General features: G+C 41.7%; 1 protein-coding gene across 3 annotated transcripts in view; it reads right to left on the minus strand.

Annotated features, from left to right (window-relative positions):
- The window catches only part of SLC12A1 (solute carrier family 12 member 1), a 198,370-nt gene that overhangs the window by 125,878 nt on the left and 50,021 nt on the right, over positions 1 to 22,471 (minus strand). For all 3 annotated transcript variants that reach the window (XM_077471959.1, XM_077471960.1, XM_077471961.1), the window contains exons 7-10: positions 21,049 to 21,159; positions 7,505 to 7,616; positions 3,654 to 3,781; positions 173 to 257 (exon numbers count right to left, since the gene is read on the minus strand). In XM_077471959.1, the coding sequence (XP_077328085.1) occupies positions 173 to 257; positions 3,654 to 3,781; positions 7,505 to 7,616; positions 21,049 to 21,159 (436 nt within the window). The remainder of the gene's footprint in view (positions 1 to 172; positions 258 to 3,653; positions 3,782 to 7,504; positions 7,617 to 21,048; positions 21,160 to 22,471) is intronic.

Here is a 22,471-nt window from a genome sequence, read left to right on the forward strand (position 1 = left end):
ATTTACATCAACCTAACTTATTAAATTCTTCTCCTAAAGGACTTACTAGAGGTGAGTATTGGCGCCAACAAACATGTCATCATATCTAATAGCTATGGGTTCCTTTACTTTTACAAATATGAGTAATACAAGGGGATTATAACACAATACAAACCAGTTAGCTGACACTCACCTGCACAAATAGCTACACCCAGATAAGCAATAGTTGTGATAAGGATGGCAAGCATGGTTCCCTTGGGTATAGCACTTTGAGGATCCTGATAAAAATATACAAATTTATTAATTTATGAATTTAGTAATAATACCTGAAAATGTGCATTGGTATTTTTACTTTATGTAAGATATTGCTTTGCCTTATGTGTCTAAAATGGCCTACTGTGCCAAAATAATTGTAATAATGACAGGTATAGGGACTATTACTGCCCCTTCTTACTCTGGCCACAGATGTAGGTTTTTGCACAATTTCATGTAGGACATATAAATTAAAGTGAACTTCCATGTAATTAAATACTAATTGTTTATTGTTTCTGCCTTACAGGTTTATAAATGAAAAAAATACAGCATGTGAAAAGCCTGCCGACCTTCTGGCTTAAAGGATAGGCACACATTTTTATAAAAAAAAAAAATGTATTACTTTTTTACACTTCAGCCTGTAAACCAGGAATAGGTAATATGGGGCCCTCCAGCTGTTGCAGAACTACAAGTCCCATCAAACCTCACAGAGTAATTGTAACTGACACCCTTGCAATGCCTCATGGGAAATGTAGTTCGAAAACAGCTGGAGGGCCCCAGATTGCCTACCCCTGTTGTGAACCATTGTACATGCGATCAACTTGTAGATTGCAGGTGCAATGCCAGGCACCTGCAGATGCTCAGCATAGCTGTCTGCCTGTAACCCCTGATCAGGCAAACAGGAAGAATCAATGAACTAGAGAGCATTTATCAGTGTTTATCATAGTCCATTAAGAACTACAACACATCTGCTGCGGTGGAAGAAGGGATTTGTAGTTTATTAACTCACACAACTCTGTGAATAAGTGATGCGGCTGTCTGGGAGGAGCCCCACCCAGCTGCACTGCTTTTAAAATTGTGACAGCGGGTATGGGGAGAGGATCCCCTGCCCACTGTCACAGAAGGGGAACGGGGGTGTGTTACAAAATGTGAACTTATCATTTAAGCCTAATTGCAGCCAGAATAAAAAAACAAAAACAAAACAAAAAACAGCACAAAGGATGTAACTCACAGTCAGTAGGATGTGTCTCTTTTATTGGGTGAAATCCTCCTCTGTCTCTACCTTCTCCTACCCTTGCTGGCATACTCTTCTTGTGCGGTGGGGGTTAATAGAACTAAGGGGCTGTCACTGGATCTTACCAAAAGTGCCCAACTATGTCTCCCTTTTTCTACGCAGCTATGCCATTCATAGAAGCTATACTACAGCTTCTATGAATAGAAAATGATCTTTGAATGGAGGGCGAACAGATGATTGATAGGTCCGCCCCCTCCATTCATAGATCCTGTTTCAGTCATAACTAGGCATAATTGGGCACTCTTGATGAAAGCTTGTAACATCCCTTTAGTTCTATTGACCCCCACTACACTGGAAGATTACAGCGGAGGGTCTGTGAATGGGGAGGATCTCACCTAGTAGAAGCGGGAATCAGAACAATCTGAGTTTTTAATTTTAGCTACTCTTCAGCTTTAAAGAGTAATTCCACTTTTGCAGCCAAATTGGGATTCCTACATTATATTTCTTACATGTGATAGCCTCTCATGGCTTTCAATATCATTTCTACGCTGACGACACACAAATCTATCTCTCCACCCCTCAACTCACTCCATCAGTCTCCTCACGCATCTCTAACAGACATATCTGTATGGATGTCACACCACTTCCTCAAACTCAACTTGTCCAAAACCGAACTTATAATATTCCCTTCCCCACGCACCTCTTCCCCTGACTTTTCTGTCAAGAGTAATGGCACAACCATCCACCCGTCCCCACATGTCAGGGTGCTAGGTGTTATCCTGGACTCTGAACTCTCCTTCCGGCCCCACATCCAATCACTTTCCAAAGCTTGCCGCCTCAACCTCCGAAACATCTCTAAACTACGTCCCTTTCTGACCAATGAAACCACAAAGCTCCTGATTCACTCCCTAATTATCTCTCGCCTTGACTACTGCAACTCCCTCCTCATTGGCTCACCTTTAAATAGACTATCCCCCCCTTCAGTCCATCATGAATGTTGCTGCCAGATTCATCCACCTTACAAACCGCACAGTGTCTGCTACCCCTCTCTGCCAATCCCTCCATTGGCTGCCACTTGCCCAACGAATTACATTCAAAATACTAACACTTACTTACAAAGCCATCCACAACTCTGCCCCCAGCTACATCACTAGCGTAGTCTCAAAATACCAACCTAATCGCCCACTTCGTTCCTCCCAAGACCTCCTGCTCTCTAGCTCCCTCATCACCTCCTCCCATATCCACCTACAGGACTTCTCCCGAGCCTCGCCCATCCTCTGGAACTCACTACCCCAATCTGTCAGAATGTCTCCAAATTTATCCACTTTTAGGCGATCCCTGAAAACTTTCCTCTACAGAGAAGCCTAACCGGCCTCCATCTAACAACGTCACTATTCTCTCCATTAGCTCATCCCCCACAGCTATTACCCTTCTGTATAACTTGACCCTCTAGATTGTAAGCTCTAATGAGCAGGGCCCTCTGACTCCCCCTGTTTTGAATTGTATTGTATTGTAATGTCTGCCCTAATGATGTAAAGTGCAGTGTAAACTGTCGGCGCTATATAAATCCTGTATTATAATAATAATAATAATAATGTAGTTTACCATTTTAATTGCTGTTTTCTGATAACGCCAGCACTGAAAAATCCTACTTGGGGGGGATAATGAACCCTGTCTGAACTATTTTGGCAGATCTCATTATTAGTTGCAGACTCACTCTTAAAGCGGTAGTAAACCCGCAATTTTTTTTTTTTTTTTTTTAAACCTGCAAAGCAAAAGGCATTATGAGCTAGTATGCACCGCATACTAGCTCATTATGAAATACTTACCTTAGAACGAGGCCCCGACATCTGGCCCGATCCACACCGAGGGAGCTGACATGCTCCCTTGGCGTCTCTTCCGGGTATCGCGGCTCCGGCGCTGTGAGTGGCCGGAGCCGCGATATCGTCACTCCCGCGCATGCGCGCGGGAGATTTCAGTCCGGCCGGACGAGCGCTGCCGGATTTTCACGGCGAGAACCCCCTTGTGCGTATGCGCCGCTGCAGTCAGTGGCGCATACCGAGGGGAATATCTCCTAAACCGTACAGGTTTAGGAGATATTTTTTTTACCTACAGGTAAGCCTTATTATAGGCTTTCCTGTAGGTAAAAGTTAAAAAATTGACCATACAACCACTTTAACTTGTTGAGAGATGCTTGCAGTATGTCAAGACATTTTCTCTTAAGAAACATGCAAAAGGTAAGTTTTTTTTTGTTTTTTTTTTTTAGGCATGCTGTGTGAATGGGAACACATAACAATCATATAGCAAAGTTTTCTCAAATTCTACTTGAAAAAGTGTAAATTCACTTTAAGCCCTGGTTTGCCTTTTTCAAATCTGGACCGACATAGAACAGACCAAACTGATGTACCTCCAAGTCTCCTGAAATATTTGCGCCTGCAAGAATTCCAGTAGCCGCTGGGAAGAAAATGGCAAAGACAGAGAAGAAGCCTTCTCCACTCCTAAAGTCTGGTCCAAAGTTTTCAGCAAATATTGAAGCTGTAAAGGAAGAGTATGTTTTTAATACTTTGGAACCCTCGCCCATGGAAGTGATAAATAAAGATAGTGGGCAGTAAGGCACCATTCACACCTGAGCGTATCGATTTCCTGTCGTTTACGGGCAATTTTTTATGCTTTTTTGCAGCTTTTTACAAGCTTTATTAAAGCGTTTTAGAAGTGTATTACAAGCGCTTTACGGCTTCAGGCATTCTTTTTTTAGCCCAAAAAAGGCACTGGGGGAGGAGAGAGAATTAGGGGTGGAGAGCTGCTATTTGAGCGTTTTGCAAGCGTTTTACAAGCATTTTTCTGCTCAAGTCAGGCATTTCTATTGAAGTCTTTGGGGCCAAAAATGCTTGTAATCTGCCAAGAAATAGCTTGTGTACTTTTCTGAGCTTCAGGCGTTTTGCTTCAAGTGACAAAATGCTCACATGTTAACAGCTGCCATTGGAATAAATGGGATTTTGCTTGTTGGGCATTTTGGAGCTTCAGAGGTGAGAGTTTTACAAGCTGAAAATTGCTCAGGTGTGAACAGGGCCTTATAGGAAGCAGGAACAGTGAGTTAGAGAAGATTACAGTCCCTTGTTATGTTTACTATGCAACTCCAATATAGTAGAGTAATATAGTCTATGGGGGTTGTTTACGAAAGGAAAATCCACTTTGCACTGCAAGTGCACTTGAAAGTAAAGTCGCTGTAGATCCGAGGGGGACAGGCAACGAAAATAAAAGACAGCATTTTTGCTTGCACATGATTGGATGATAAAATCAGCAGAGCTTCCCCTCATTTCAGATCTTCCCCTTAGATTTAGAGCGACTGCACTTCCAAGTGCACTTGCAGTGCAAAGTGGATTTGCCTAAATAACCCCCTATGTGCTATTGTCAGTGAGTGACTCTTCAGTCATTAAGGGGGGTTTGTATCTACCAACTACCTTAGAAATGTTTACCGCTATACACAGTAAAATTAGATTCTGGGATAAAACTGTTTTAATATATTAGAGTTGAACTATTGTCTGAGTATAAAACGCATGTGTATTCTTCCCTGAGTCTCGGTATGCTTTATGTATTTTCTCCAGATCTGTGTAGTAATCCAGTGTGAGACTTTACCTCTATGCAGGAGCTTCCTGTGATAAAGACCACTCAGTTCTGATCCCTCTCCATGTGAAGGGTGACTGGTCTTGTTTTCGCCCCTCCTATATTTTTCAGAAGGTAGCCTATAGTGGGTGGAGCCTTATGGGCCCCTCCCACAGATCTGCTCTCTGCACAAGCTATGTACAGCACAGTGATGATGTCACAACTACTTGACAAGGCAGAATCTGGGTTTGCAGAGGCATTTGGTTCACACAGTGGATCTACCGTATATATATTTTGTGTTTATCGTTGAATACAGTGGAACCTTGGATTATGAGCATAATTGTTCCAGGAGAATGCTTGTAATACAAAGCACTTGCATATCAAAGCGAGTTTCCCCATAGTAGTCAATGGAAAGGAAGATAATCCATTCCACATTGACTTCTATTATATGCAATACCACATGTGGCCAGAGGTGGGGGGTGCCAGAGAGCCTTGGAAATACTGGGAGACAGCTCGACTGAACTTGGAAAGGCTCGGAAACACGCGGGAATGGAGCATTTAGTACTTCCAAGTCATTTTGACTATTTCTGAACGGCTCCGAACTGTTCCGAGTGTCCCCGGCACCCCCCACACCTCTGGCTAAATGCGGTGCTGCACCACCCATTAGCTTGAATTCTGCTCGTTTTGCGAGACAACGCTCCCAAACTGAGTCAAAATTTAAAAAAAGAAGTTGGCTGGTTCAGCAGGATCTGAACCTGAACCTCTGAGCTGTTCTGACAGTGGGACGCCCCCCACCAGAACACTCCAATCAGCACTCTCCGCCATTGGCTGAGAGCACTGATTGGGAATCGGTCGGCTGCTGGTTTTCCAGCTTGCTCGTCTGACAGAACCTATTGTCCGTCAGACCGACATACACACGGCCAGAATGTCGGCTGTTTTTTTTTTTAACCGGCCGTTGTCTCCCAACATTCAGCCTGTGTGTACAGTGCTTTAAGGGAGTGAATCGTGCAAATTTCTTTCTTGAAACCAGTGGCTGCAGAATAGAAATTTGCATTGTCTATGGCCTACCCAAGGGGTTGATTTACTAAAGCTGGACAGTGCAAAATCTGGTGCAGCTTTGTATGGTAGCCAATCAGCATCTAACTTCAGCTTGTTCAATTAACCACTTGACCCCCCAGCATTTATGTTTACATGTAACAATCAGTATTTTTTGCTAGAAAATTTCTTAGATTCCCCAAACATTAGAGAATTAATTGGTGGGTTTTGCAATTTTTTTTTTTTTACACTGTATTTGCTCAGTTTTTTTTTATTTAAAACACAATTTGTTTGGAAAAAATGCACTTTTTAAAATTTGAATGCAAAAAACACAATACATAACCCAGTTTTGGATAAAATATAAAAGTTGATGTTACGCTTTGAAATGATGCATGCCCGTGCAATGGTGAAAAACAGCGTACATTTTACTATCCACAGACAGCGTTTTAAAAGCCTTTACAGGTTACCACTTTATATTTATGCAGGAGGTCCAGTGCTATAATTATTTCCCATGTTCTGACATTCTCAGTGATACCTCACATGTGTGGGACTATCGCCGTTTGTATGCGTGCAGCACTGCCTTTGCCGTCACACCAAGATTAGTGTGATCAAATGCTTTTTATTTTAAAAAATGGTGCTGTATACATCCGGATAAACCGGAAGTGATATAAGGTCATTGCTTCTGGGTTACTATATCATAGAACCAAACAAAGCCAATCCAGTCTTTGGTCGGACCCATGATCAGCTGGTGGAAGCGCTGGCTGGTCGATCGGGTGTCCTGGTGGGGACAGGATAGTCTGAGGAAACCATGGAAGGTGGCTGGAGGGGGGGGGGGACATTTCCTCCCACTGCTTGTTAAAGCAATCCAGCCACTAGTTAGTGGCTAGGATTGCTTTTAAGCCAACATTCACACTGAGAGCCGGTTTGAAATTGTGCGGGTTCAGCTGAACTTGCACAATTTCAAACCAGCATTTCAGTTCGACTTCGGGGCCGATTTGACAGACATCTGTGCAGGTTCATGCACACATATCTATTCAAATCACCCCCCAAAGTTGCCAAAAGTAGTGCAGGAACTACTTTTGGAAATTGGAGCGTTCCACCGATTTGGACGGTGTTGTTGCCGGAAATAGGTAATGATTTGATTGTAATGATTTGTCAAATTGCATGTCAAAGTGGTCCGATCTTAACGTGGGCTAAAAGAGAGCCGACTGTGAGCTCTAAAAAAAATGCAGCTACAGGCATCCTCCTGGTATAACCACTTGAATTCCAGTGACATACCGGTATGTCACTGGTCGGCAAGTGGTTAAGCTTTGACAAAAAAAAAAAATGGAAACTGATTGGTTTCTATGCAGAGCTACACAAAATTTTGCACTTTCCAGTTTTAGCAAATCAACCACAATATGTCATTCAGTCTTCTTCATGATTTCAGGGCTTCTGATACCTCGATCTCCTATTTTTGGGGCTCACATTGAAACCAACAAAAAAGAGGGGGGAAAAAAAACATTGCCAAGAATATTAGGTAAAGTAAGTATGAATATAATAAGAATGGTAAGTATGTTTCGTGCACAATTCCCATCCCATATTTGCTTTAAATCCAAAATATAGGCAAAGATCGTTTACCTTGGTAGTTAAAGAATCCTCGTGATCTCTTTTCCTCTGTAGTAGGAATAACGGTTCCAATGAAAAAATTGGCGATGGCAATGAGCAGTATGATCAGCAGAACAACCTGAGTCTGGATATAAAAGGAAAGCTCGGTGAGCGTGCTTACAATTTAGTGTCTGGATTCCGATAGTGGAAACAGGTATACTACAGTCCATCAGTTACAGCTCAGTAATAGAAAAATAGCCATAAAATTATATATGTCACCATTTTCAAAACGTGTCTTGGTACAATTTGTACAATATAGTGAGACTATAAAGACAGCCTGTTTCGTATATTGTTCTACAACAATAAATGTACAATATTGCTTTAAGTTTCAGCAGACCTTCGCAAACAAGTTATAAATTGGGGAAAGTACTGTATTTGCAGTTAGCTTGGCCTTGAGTTGAAACTGTTAGTTTACGACGAATTTATGTAATAAGAGAATTGGTTTGCATTAAAAAGAACCTGTTTCTAAACTGAAAATGAGAAACTAAAGTAGATACTTACCTAAAGTGACACTAAATTATATTTTTATTTTCCAAAAATAACCCACACCCATCCACAACTCAAAGCTTATCTGTAGTCAAAATGTAGTCATATATTCATTTCAAAATTGTATTTTAATTATTTCTAGCCTACTCCTATTACATAGTTACATAGTTAGTCAGGTTGAAAAAAGACACAAGTCCATCCAGTTCAACCTTAAAAACAATAAATAAATAAAATAAAAAATATTGTACAATCCAATATACCCAATTTTATGCCCACAGTTGATCCAGAGGAAGGCAAAAAAAAAAAAAAAAACAGCAGAGCATGATCCAATTTGCTACAGCAGGGGAAAAAAAAATTCCTTCCTGATCCCCCGAGAGGCAATTGGATATTCCCTGGATCAACTTTACCTATAAATGTTAGTACCCCATTTTATTATGTACATTCAGGAAAGTATCCAGGCCTTTCTTAAAGCAATCTACTGAGCTGGCCAGAACCACCTCTGGCGGGAGTCTATTCCACATTTTCACAGCTCTTACTGTGAAGAAACCTTTCTGTATTTGAAGATGAAAACTCTTTTCCTCTAGACGTAAAGAGTGCCCCCGTGTCCTCTGGGTAGACCATAAAGAGAATAACTCAACACCAAGTTCACTATATGGACCCCGTATATATTTGAACATGTTGATCATATCCCCCTGTATTCTCCTCTTCTCAAGAGAGAATAAATTCAGTTCCTCATAGCATAGTTCCTCCATGCCTCTTATCAGTTTGGTTGCCCTTCTCTGCACTTTCTCCATTTCTCCATTAACCACATGCGGACCGCCTATTTTAGATACACTGCGGCAGGGTGGCTGCTCTGCACCAGATCACCTACCCGGTACGTGATCTAACACTTCTGGGTATGGGGTCACAATCGCCGCCATTAATAGTAAAAAAAAAAATATCCCATAGTTCGTAGATGCTATAACATTTGTGCAAACCAATCAATAAACGCTTATTGGAGTTTTTTTATTTATTTTTTTTACCAAAAATATGTAGCAGAATACATATTGGCCTAAATTGAAAAAGAAATCTGATTTTAAAAACATTTTTTATTGGATGTGTTTTATAGCAGAAAGTAAACATTGCTGGGTTTTTTTTTCAAAATTGTCGGTCTTTTTTTGTTTATAGCACAAAAAATAAAAACTGCAGAGGTGGTCAAATACCACCAAAAGAAACCTCTATTTGGGGGATTAAAAAGGACAAGGACTTTTATTTGGGTACAGCGTTGCACGGCCGCACAATTGTCAGTTAACCATTTAAGGACCGCCTCATGTAGATATACGTCGGTACTTTGAAGAGGGATATCTCGGTAACGGCAGCAGCTGCTGCCACAACCGAGATATCCCTCTTTACAGGAGGCAGTCCTGGGTGCGATAACGACGGTCTATGTGGTTCACCACGAGATCACCGTTATCGGCGGCGGGAGAGGTGCCACGCCCCCTCCTGCCGATCTACCGCGCCCTCCGCCACTTACCGGAGCCGTCGTTAGCGGCGGAGGCCATCGGGTCCTGTGCATTGCTGGGTATAGAGACGAGTGAGGCTAAGATGGCCCCCACTCATCTCTATACCGTAGGAGGGCGGAAGTGACATCAAAGCGTCACTTTCACCCATACCTCTTAAAGGTTTTTTTTCAAATTACATTTTTTTTTTATTGCATTTAAGTCCAAATATGAGATCTGGGGACTTTTTGACCCCAGATCTCATATTTAAGAGGACCTGTCATGCTTTTTTCTATTACAAGGGATGTTTAAATTACTTGTAATAGGAATAAAAGTGATCCATTTTTATCTTTAAAATCAAGTAAAATAAAATAAGTATTTATAAAATCAAGTAAAATAAATAAGAAAAAATAAATATTTTTTAAAACACCCCGTCCTGACGAGCTCACGCGCAGAAGCGAACGCATACGTGAGTAGCACCCGCATATGAAAACGGTAGTCAAACCACACATGTGAGGTATTGCCACGATCGGTAGAAGTAGTGGCAGTAGTGGTGGTAAGGGGGGTGATCAGTGGCAGTAGTGGTGGTGTGGGGGGTATCAGTAGCAGTATTGGAGGTGTGGGGGGTATCTGTAGTAGTAGTGTTGGTATGGGGGGTATCAGTGGCAGTAGTGGTGGTGGGGGGGTATCAGTAGCAGTAGTGGTTGTGTGGGGGGTATCACTTAGTGGCTGTAGTAGTGGTGTGGGGATATCAGTGGCAGTAATGATGGTGTGGGGGGGAGAATCAGTGGCAGCAGTGGTGGGGGAGATCAGTGGCAGTGTTGATATTGAGGGATGGGTGCCAGTCACTTGCAGATCACTTGGTTCCTCCTCCTTGCTCGGTCTTGCTTGGGCGAGCAGAGAGGATGGGTGGGGCTTGTGAGTGAAGGCAGAGCCAGAGAAATGGGCGGAGTAGGTGGGGACTGTGCCCGTGAGCGCAGGCAGTGACAGAGAAGATGGGTGGGGCCTTGAGTGAAAGCAGAGCCGGAGAAGATGGGCGGAGTGGGCGGGGACTGTGCGGGCGGAGAGGATGGGCAGAGCGGGCGGGGACTGTCCCTGTGAGTGCGAGAGCAGAGGATGGGTGAAGAAGATGGGTGGAGAGGCTAGGCGGAGCAGCCGAAGAGGATGGGTGGAGCGGACCGGGACTCCACGTGAATTAATATCTCCCGGGCGGTGGCGGGCCCCCCTACAGTGGCGGAACTCAAGGGCCCAGTCACAAATGCGACTGGTGCGACCCTGATAATTCCGCCACTGGTCTTCTGGTTTCCATCAGCCTTGATGGGAACATACCAGATTTTTTTGTTATATATGAGGGACACCTATCAGCAAAAGCATGCAGGCATAGGACACACCCCTTGTCATGCTCCCTTGAAGGAGAATTGTACAAAAAATAAAGGATTGGTTCAACCCACAAGTGCTTTTTTACTACTACTCTTCCTTTATATTGACTTTTGGAATTTACAAATGCAGCAATTTAGAAATTAAAAGCGCTAGAAAACTGTTTTTGATAGATAAAAAGTGCATTTTATATACATCTATTTAGATCACACCAAAATGAGGGACACATGAGGAGGAATGAGGGACAGAGGCACATTGCTCCAAATCAGAGACAGTCCCTCAAAATCAGGGACAGTTGGAAGTTATGTACACAGAGCCTGCCTTCTAAACTACAGAGGCATTGAGATAAGGTGTTTCAGGAGGCGGAGTCAGTTCAGGAATCACTGCTTGCAAGCACCAAGGTACCATGGGATATGTAGTCCTTAGAAAGTGAAAGTAAACAGTAGAGGAGAAGCTGCAAAGTATGCAGGGAATCCAGGAAGTTGTGGAAAGAGATGCTCAGCAGATGCACAGAATTCACAACAATGTCAAAAATGAGTATAGATCATATTGCTATTACAAGGATGATGTTATAAAATGCAAGTGTTTACTGTGACTATAGATTTTCCTTAATGACCATGTAATCTATCTTTCAATAAATAATTTCTTACTTTGTTTTTCTGTATAATCCTCTGTGAGCTCCTGAACCTCTCCTTTTGCCCCTCTATTCCATTTGTTTGGAACAAGCAGTGCATGTTAGTTGTGGTCATGTACGTTGCTCTCCTATACACCACAAATCCCATAGTCCATTTCTGGAGCTAGTAAGAGAGGGTAGCTACATTCCTACATACAGTGGGATCACAAAGAATTATCGTAGCTACCCTTAGTCTACAGGAAGTCAGATCATAGCAGCAAACAACAGGAATTTGGAGATTTGGAGGAGGCTGAGAGCAATAAGGGAGTTTCCTGATTTAAAGGGGTTGTAAACCCTCCCGCTTTTTTACCTTAATACATCCTATGCATTAAGGTGTAAAAACACCTGGCAGTCATCGGCCCCCCCAGCCCCCCCCCCGTTTTACTTACCTGAGCCCCTTCATCTCTTCGGCGGGTGAGCGCTGTCCCTCTCTCCACGGGGTCCTGGCTCTTGATTGGATAGATTGATAGCAGCGCAGCCATTGGCTCCCACTGCTGATCAATCAAATCCAATGACTCGGGCGCCGGGGGGCGGGGCCAAGTCATACATTCGATGCCTATGGATGCCGAATGCTGGACTCGGGAGCGCGCCCGCAAGGTAACCCCCTCGGGAGAACGCTTCTCCTAGGGGGTTATCTGATGCGGGGAGGAGCCGCGAGAACAGCCGGGGGACCCAAAAAGAGGATGTTCAGGGCCACTCTGTGCAAAATGTGCTGCACAGTGGAGGTAAGTATGATATGCTTGTTATATATATATATAAAAAAAAATGATCCTTTACAATCACTTTAAAGTAAACCATCCAAAAGGAGACGTTTCGCTCTCTCTCCTCCTTAACATTTGGGACATCATTTCTTTTGGGGGGGAGGCAGGTACCTCGTTTTGCAGGTACTTGCTCCCCCACTTCCGGTCAGATTGCCTCAGCCATAACTACTTTTTTTTAAAGCGGTATTAAACCCAAAACCAAAAATGTAATATATTGCAGCCTACTAATTCTTAAGCCGCGTACACACGGGCGGACTGTATGGCCAACTTAGTCCGTCGAAACACATTTCAGCGGACAGTCCGCTCGTGTGTGGGCTTCAGCGGACTTTTTCAGCGTGCAGTCTGGCGTACTAAGTATTTCGGAATTTCCGTAATACTGTCCGTCATACTTTGGTTTCAGCGGACAATCCGCTCGTCAGTAGGCTAGTTCGACGGACTAAGAATGGCGCATGCTCAGAAAGGATTTACACGGCGAAAGGTTGCATTGCTGTGTATTGGACTTCCTATTTCTAGTCCCGTCGTACGTGCTGTACACGTCATCGCGCAAGCTTTCGACGGACTGTTTGTGCATCCGTGTGTGGTCAAGTCCGTTCATTCGAAAGTATGATGGACTGTCCGTCGGATTGTATGACGGACTAAGTAGGCCATACAATCCGCCCGTGTGTAGATGTAGTGGATGCATTTGTTTTCTTTTTTTTAAAAGAAATCAAATGCAGCCACCATAAGAATGGGTAAGCTGCAATATAATAAAAATGTTTGCTTTTGGGTTTAATACTGCTTGAAATGTGACAGTCAGCATGCTCAGGCCTATAATCCAAAGTTCAATGAAAATATACAAAATGCATTAGCCCACAGCACCCAGCCAGAAAACACCCTTCATTCATCTGACTTTAGTCAACTGAAATGGGATTTGTAGGCTGTGCACATCATCAGTGCTCCTTGCTGTGCCTTACTGAATAAACATGATTGCCTATACTCATTACTGGAAGCTATCTTTATGGTATACATAATGATCTCCAGTTTGCTAGAAATCTCTGGCTCATGAACAATAACTATGAATGACAATTTTGAATAATAGTTATGAAGAGCCTAGATGATGCCATCGGCTCCTGGAGACCTGACAGGCAGAATTAGATACACTAAGTATATAAAGTTGATCAGTTGCTAAGGGTTATTGCACAAAATCAATAATGTCCTAGATATAAATTGAAAAGTACTTGATCCAGTAATTTCTTTATAGTCCGTGTGCGTGGGGGATATATAACATGATGCCTGATTTATATTGCTGAACACATTTGTGAGTTAATGGCCTTCAATTTGCTAAAAATATTACCTGACCCAGGTACGATGTTAAAGTTCAAAATAACATAAATTTATAATGCAATTAAAGGTGAATGTCCTTTCCAACTAAATTTCACAATCTAAAAAGAATTTATGACTACACATTCCCTACTTTTTTAACTATTGTTATTATTGTAACCCATGACAATTTCCCGATATTTATAACGTGTGTGGAGACAAATGCTAGACATCGTAAATTGTAGGTTTATGACACACTAACAATGTAGCTGCTAATGTGAATAACGTTACAAAGACAAGTTCTCTAAAGGCGAGATAGCGGAACAGAGGACAAAAAAGTCACAGTATTATGGTCCATCATATAACATTACCAAGTTATACATCTGCGGTAGTTAAGTCTGAGTTTTATGGTATTTAGTGACTTGTCCTAAGTAAACTCATCATGATGCAAAGTTCATGTAGTGAAGTTTCTCCTCATTTGATCCTCCATAACACACTGAAGTGGCTATAAACCTTGGATAACCTTAAGCCAATGTATTATACCTGCATATATTTATGATCCACCATTATTATACAGATTACATGTTGATGATAAACTTGATGTTTTATAACTTATAGAACAGTAAGTTCATTTACTGAATTCTCTGAATCGAAACACTTCAAATCCTCAGCAAAAATTATTGTAGGTCTTGTCAGTATCAAGGACTCTGTCAGCAGGGGTTAGTACCCCTTTCAGTAAGGTCCCTTCTTTGGCTATGGCAAGTGAGTGGAGTCCCTATAAAATCATGGTATGGGAGGATTATCAGGCAGCGGACTGATGTAAACAGTCTACCCCTCATATACGCTATGTAAGTCTCTAGCCTGGGAAGGTGAGTACCCTTCAGGGAAGGTTGTAGAGACTCAGAGAGAGAAAACTCATCATGATGCAACGTTCATAAAGTGAAGCTTCTCCTTATTTGATCTTCTATTTATGATCTGCCATTATTATACAGACTACCTGTTGATGATAAACTTGATGCATTTATAACTTATAGAACAGTAAGTTAATTTACTGAATTCTCAGTATCTAAACACTTTATATCCTCTGCAAAAATTATTGTCAATATCAGGGACCTTGTCAGCAGGGGTTAGTACCCCTTTCAGTATCCCTTTCAGTAATGTCCCTTCTTTGGCTATGGCAAGTAGGTGAAGTGTGGTTTCACTATAAAAACATAGTATGGGAGAAGTATCAGGCAGGGGACTGATGGAAACAGGCAATCTCGTATATATACTATGCAAATCTCTAACCTGAGAAGAAGAGGACCTTTCAGAGTAAGCTGTAGAGCAGGGGTCTCAAACTGGCGACCCTCCAGCTGGTGCGAAACTATAAGTCCCACCCATCATGTCTCTGCCTATGGGAGTCATGCTTTTAACTGTCAGCCTTGCAATGCCTCATGGGACTTGTAGTTTCGCAACAGCTGGAGGGACGCCAGTTTGAGACCCCTGATGTAGAGACTCAGAGAGAGGCAACTCATTAGAGGAGTATATGAGAGTTTGCCAGACACTTTGTGTTATGATGTTGAACTGTGATGTTGAACTATGTTCTGCATGTGGAGTAATTAAGTTGCAAAATGATTCAAGAAATACTGCTTCCATGGAAAAATCATTCAAAAGCTACTTGTGTGGAAATTCCTTTATTATTGAGATGGGCCTCAGGCCAGGAGAATGTGATTAATCAAGATAGCAGAATCTTGCCCCTTACAGGTGTGTGCATACACTATTTTATCTCTAGCATGAAGGATATGGGAGATACCCTGGCCGGCTTGGTGGGAGCTGGCAATGAATCAGAGGGGCTTTCAACCCCTTGTCAGACCAAGTGACCCCATCACTGATTTTCTAGTTGAAGGGTAGCATTGTCCTTTATAAGGTGGCATTGCAGAGCTATGACCCTGAGTTTAAAAACACCCAGGGCCCTATCTGCATAGTGTGTTGTATGAGTTTTGCTCTGGGGTTTCCTTTTCTTCCGATATTGCAATTTCAAAAACAAAGAGGTAGGCTAGTTGGTATAGGAGTCAACTACAAATCGACTTGTCTCTGTGATTGGGATATTAGTGTATATGACATAATAGGGTTGATTTACTAAAACTAGAGCGTACAAAATCTGGTGTAGCTCTGCATGGTAGTCAATCATCTTGTAACTTCAGCTTGTTCAATTAAACTCTGACAAAAATATCTGGAATCTGATTGGTTTCTATGCAGAGCTGCACCAGATCTTGCATTAACCAGTTTTAGTAAATTAACCCAACTAACTTGTACAGTATAAAAGAAAAATCCCACTCTAACTTTCAAATTAGATATTCTGTCACCAGTAGAGTGCAACCCCACCTCCAGCACACCCATTGGCTTTTTTCTTAATGATCCTGTCCTCGGGACACACTCACCTCACTTCTTGTATTCATGCCAACCCTGAAATTACCTTTTCACTACTCTTAGCTCTGCTTCCTATATCATGCCTAGTATATAGAATAAAAAAAGAAGAGCACTCATTCAGGCTTACGCCCTCAATGTGTATGCTCCCATGTTTCTGTCTATTCTTCTCTCAGTGGTACTGGAAGCTTCATGTACACATCCAACTTTAATCACACACAGTCTCTCCTTAGCAATGAGTTTTCTTCCTGTATATCATCTTCACTTCCTATTTGTTCAGTGTGTGAATACTTATGTGCTACTATATGTGAAAAATGCCTAAAGCAAAACTTGAGCACTAGAATTAACGATAGATATAAGAACAGCTACAATCACTATAGGTGACCTCAAACCACTAAAATGGAAATTAACGTAAAATTTACCCCTTTTACTTTAACTCCCTATTTATTGCCATCCTCACTGCTGTCATACCCTCCTCACTCCTTTCCTGCACATACTGCTGGATAAGACACTTCTTCATCATTGTATATCTACTTCCCATTCGGGCCAATTCTGGCACTTTGCTCCTACATGTAAAAATTACCATTTTATTGCTGGAAAATTACTCAGAACCCCCAAACATTATATATGTTTTTTTAACAGAGACATTTGGTAATAAAATGGCGGCCATTACAACTTTTTATGTCACATGGTATTTGCACAACAATTTTTAAAATGCTTTTTTTGGGGGAAAAAAGTTTAATAAATAAAGAAAAAGCAAAACACTAAAGTTAGCCCAATTTTTTTGTATAATGTGAAAGATGATGTTATGCTGAGTAAATAGATACCTAAAATGTCATGCTTGAAATTTGCGCACGCAATCTCCATAGTTTACCTGTTTAGAGTTACAGAGAAGGTCTTGGGATAGAATTGTTGCTCTTGCCCTAACGTTATCTCACATGTGTGGATTGAACGCCGTTTACATATGTGGATGTGAGGTATGGATAGGTTCACTTCTGCATGCAAGTTCGTGGGGACGGGGTGCTTAAGAATCCCAAAAAATTTTATTGCTTATTTTATTTTAATTTTTTAATTTTTACACTTTTCCTTAAAAAAAATGTTTCTTGATCACTTTTATTCCTATTACAAGGAATGTAAACATCCCTTGTAATAGGATTAGTGCATGGCAGGTCCTCTTTATGGAGAGATATGGCATCAATAAGACACCACATCTCACCTCCAGGCTGGAAAGCCTGAGATAAAAAAAAAACAGGACGATCTCGGCTTTCTAGCCGAGTACATGGCAGTATTTACAACTGCCAGGCTGGGCGTGATGTCATAATGTCGCGCCCAGGCCTCCGAGAGTCATAGAGATGACCGAGGACCATCTGTTCCTCCTCGGAAATCTCTATGGTCAACTTCCGGCACCGGTGGATTCCTTCTCCGTCTCACCGATCGCACGGGTGAGAAGCACCAAAGGGAGGCCGGAGGGGGGGGGGGCGGCGGGGATGTCCCCTTGCGCCACCTGTAAGAACAATCAAGCGGCTGATGTGTCACTATGATTGTTCTTACGGCACAGGGAATCATCAGCTGAAAAGAACAATACAGGATTGATGCCTGCAGGTGCAGGCATCAACCAAGTATAACCACTGAAACGGGAGGACATCCATGTACGCCCTTCTGGCGGGAAGTAGATATACAGTATTATTCCCAACCTTGCCTATTGTAGAACAAGAGCAATTTGGCTAGTATGTATGATAAGGATAAAGTTGGACTAAACAAAAATTTTATAATTCATATTTTAATGCAACACATTTACCTGCAGTGGCATTAAGTTTATATTCAGGGTACATGGTGCCCTTGGCCAGTGGTTTTCAACCAGTGGGCTCTAGTCTGCTGCAAGGCTGTGGATTCACTGCTGATGGGCCACGGCCTCCTGTCTGCTCTGACAGAGAGCTTTAAGCTGGTCATACACTGATGGAAATTCAGCTGGATCTGCAGGGACCAACCGAACTGCGATCAGTGTGTGGCCATACCCACTGCAGCGGCTGATTAGTGTATCTGACACTGACAGCAGCAGGTGCCACTGTCAGAATACAATGTCCCATTGAGAGGGATCTTTCCATCTACTCACTGGCTAACAGTGCATAGCCAGCTTTACAGTACCAATAAAATAGCACACACTAGGCTCCAGCTTCTCTACGAGTACAGAGGGGCAGCCGGAGCTGGCTAAACACAGGCTTGTAGCTTTGTCTTCATTTCAGGAGCTGGCAGGAGTTTGGGACACTGACACTGTATTGGGGCCCAAGCTGTAGGCAGGAGCCCCATCTGGGTGAAGGAAACTTATTGATCAGCTCAGAGCTGCACCACAAATAGAAAGAAGCCTTCTGAGGCTATCTGGTCCAACTGAGCTGCAGTGCACATTGTAGGTTGACAGGGGAGCTTGCAATTATCTGTTGGGTTGTTGTTTGCCTGCAGCTTATGGGCCCCCAAAAAAAGTTGTTCTAGGGCCCCCCACTACCACCTACTGCTTTCACCATGTTCCAAGATACTCCAAGTGGCTAAAGGGTTATTTAAGATCTTTATTTACATATTAACAGTGTAATTCAAAAGATTTTGGAGAAGCTGTCTACACTTTGACATACCACTCTAAATAGTAAGGAGAACTTAGAAAAATATAATAAAGCAAATGTTACTGTAAAAATATAAACTTAGCCCACCTTTAGGTCTGATTCACCCCTATGCATTTTTGGTGATTTTTGCAGATTTGCACTACAGCCCATACAGTCCATTTAACATGGTTTCTTATGGAACACGTTCTGTAGTGCAAATCTGCAAAATGCAAAAAGCATTAAAAAATCCATAGGCATGAATCAGACCTAAAAGTGGACAGCCTCAGCTAGTAGGGCAGTGGACGGCGCCAGTAGGGCAGTGGATAAAGTCAGCCAGTAGAGCAGTGGACAGTGTGAGTCATAGGGCAGTGGATGGTGTCAGTAGTTTTTTTTAATCATAGTTACTATATATATTTTTTGTAATTGTTTTATTTTATTTCTACAATTTTATTTTTTATTATTTATTACATTTTTTTAGCAGCACTGCCAGCAGAGGTGAGTAACCTGGACAGGGGGGCAGCATTTACTTGAACCATCCCCTCCATTTTTCTTCTGCAGCCACTGAATGCAGGTGGGAGGGAGAGCAGGAGAAATAGGCTTTCAGCAGTTGCAGGAGGAAAAATGGAGGGGATTGGTTCCTTTATATGCTGCTGCTCCAATCAGGTGTAAACCAGGGAGGGCCCACTGGGGCATGGGGCTGGGTTGCAGCTGTGACCCCTGCGACCCTTATAGCTATGCCAGTGGCACTTACTTTTCTATTCTCCATCTGTGTTCTTTTTTATTACCTGTTGCTGGAGGTATTTGCTTTTCACATCCTGAAATATTTAAACATTTCTTTGCTGTCTGGCAGGCTTGGTGCTGTCCTAGTAATCATTATTCTTTTATTGATTCCTAACTTGAAATTGTTTGTTGCAAGTTTGATTCTTTCTAACTGGTTTGCATTCATGTCAGGTGTCCAGGAAATTGGCACTGAGCAAAAATATCTGCTCGAGGGACTATGTAATACATTAAAAATGGCAATTAAAAAAAGGAGAAGACTAGAGTCTGATTGGAAACATTAAACAATTCTGATTGGTTGCTGTACCATCATGTGCTAATTTTCTTCTGTTCAGTTTTAAAGGATCAGCCCTTTTGGCTTCCCATGACATTAAGTTATGGATTTAAAGTGTATCTAAAGTGCAAACTTTTTTTTTTGTATAGAGGAGGGTTTAGAATGGGTTTTGGTAACATGTCAATAGCGGCATACCTGTTGACAATGGCCATGTTGGGGCATGAAAAGGTTTTGAAAGAATTTACTGGCCCTGGTTTCACCAAGGTTGAGACCACTGCCCTAGGCAAACTTGAATGTGGATAGCCCTCAATATTAATATTTAATCATTAGACAATCATTAAAACTAGAATGTACAGTAAAAAATGGCTCAATGTCACACGAGCTGCAGAGAGCCTTGGCAATCTCAGAAGTCTCTCCCATCTTCCAATCGCCTGATGTTTTTACCGAAAAGTATCCAAAAGGACCAGGAATTTGAACTCTTTCTGCTTTATTGTGGTTTCCTTATATGCAACTGCCCTATGAAGTGCCAAACGTGTGCTTTCTTTAAAAACGTGTCTAAGAGGTCTGCTAATCCACACAAGACTATATAACTGATGTCAGCATGACCATCTACTCAAAAAGTATCAATTGCTCATCCACATGACAATCACCAAAATTATTGTTCAACGCATTCACTAAGCCTTGAATTTTGCTAATATCTTAATTTCCTCTTTTAACATATAATTCTTCTTTCAATAAAATGTTTAATATTTTAAGGCAGGAAATGTCTTACAATTTGCCCAGTTAATATTTCCACTTTGAACTAGATGAATCTAACAACTTGCAGTGATTTCCTATGAAGAGCTGCACTGTTCTTTCATCTACATTGACACTCCCTGCAGATTTGCTCAAAGTTTACTGAGAGTATACCGGTACTGAAAATTCACTTAATCCTTTCATTTTCCAATTGCTGCCATTGCTCTATGCAATATTTGCCTGTGGCCAGCAAATGGGTGCGAAAGAGGATAGATTTGTCCATCTGTTGTAAATAGACTTCCTAGTTGATTTCCATGCTTTTGCTATGCTAATATTTTAGTGTTTTAGGATCTATTGTATTCTGAATTAGCACTATGTACCCATTACATTGGAGTAAAACCACCATATACAGTAAAGAGTTATAGTAGTAATAATTCAAGTTTTACTTTAATTTTTATATGATGCAATTTTTGAAGGCAGCATAAAAATGATGCAATATAGTTGGGGTCAATAAAAGAGAAAATAATGCAAACATGGAGACACATACACCTGTAAAATTTGATTTGGAGCCATTTAGTGTAATGGAGGGGATTATATGAAATGTAACTTTGTAAAAACTGATGAAGCATCAGTAAACAGTTTTACAGTACAATAACTTACCTTTGCTTCCCACTCCATGCCAGCTACAGAGATGCCAAGCAATAGGACAACTGTTATTGCGCCCACAATCCTGATGTCATTTATTTCATCTATCATAATTGCATTATTGTCCTAGAGAGTAATGAAAGAAAAATAAATTGTACAGCAGCACGTGTGCAATTCATTCATGTGAGAAGCACACTGACAGTGAATCAGCATGCTTCAGACACAGTAAAGAATTATTAATATCACTGACGAATATATATATATATATTAAATTCAACATTTATACCAATGCAAATGTACTTGTAAAAAGGTAACTGTGTTTTAGAAGTGTAGTTATTTTTTAATAAGGTGTCAAAAATACATTTTCCCCAGGTCTGCCATGACAGATGGTCCATCATATGACTGGAACATGATGGAGCTTAATTATAAGTCTAGAAGGGAGCACACATATTAATCTCTCTTCTTGAAGGTCAGGAGGTCTCTTGTTTTAAAGGAGTTCCAGTTTAAGAGATCTGTTTGAAATATCCCTGGCAAAAAGTATAAGTAAAATGAGTAAAATAAAACGTTTAACCCTAGTCTGTCATAAATCTACAAAAGTGCTAACAGCGCTGATATTCTTTCGAAAAATATATATGTCACGACTACCTCTATAAAGAGTATTTTATTTGATATACAGATAAAATCTTTTCAGCAAAATGTTAAACTGATTAGTATAGCAATATATAAAGGGCTTTAGCTGTCTTCAATACAATAAATAAATGAACAGAAGGCAAACATAATGTTAATGTGTAGCACCCTCCTAGTTAGGTTGCTAGGATGTTAGGCACGTTTAGTTCTTTTTGGCTCCATTGTAATCAGTGGAGCAGCTGGTGTTTGCTTTTGGCTGTTCTGGATCTCACAGGCTGCAATTTGATTGCTCTCCCCTGCTTTCTTGAAACTTCTGGAATATAGAAGGTTGGGCAAGGCAAATAGGCAGCCTGAATATTTATTGTACCTTAGTCAATCCCTGGTAAGGGGGCCCAGTAGGTGGTTGGAAAGCACATTAATAGTCTGAGGCTAACAGCAGTGAGAGTTCTCATTCTACTGGATCGGTTGTAAATTTAGGGGGGGGGGGGGCTACTTGTAAAGATTCTTTTCGTGGAGCTAATCAAAGGTTTTCACATAAGGACCTGGTCTGGAGAACTCAAAAAAGAGTACCCGGGGGAAGATGGAAAGGGTTTGGTTGTCCCAGGGCATTGTGAGCATTAACCTCTCCCTCACTGAAGAGTGTCCAGTGGATACTGGAAGGGGGCATCAGTGACCCTCTGACATTGTGAGTACTGACCTGAGCTCAGGGTCCTGTCAACTGTGTGCTGTTTCCTTTAGGTGGAAGAGCCAGTGGCAGCTCTGACAGAGATAGTTTTTAAAAGGGCTCAGTTCTGCATCTATACTTCTTCCT

Source organism: Lithobates pipiens, unplaced genomic scaffold, assembly GCF_037356315.1.
Source record: "Lithobates pipiens isolate NorthernLeopardFrog02 unplaced genomic scaffold, aLitPip1_a1.2 Scaffold_8, whole genome shotgun sequence".
Taxonomy (NCBI): Eukaryota; Metazoa; Chordata; class Amphibia; order Anura; family Ranidae; genus Lithobates; species Lithobates pipiens.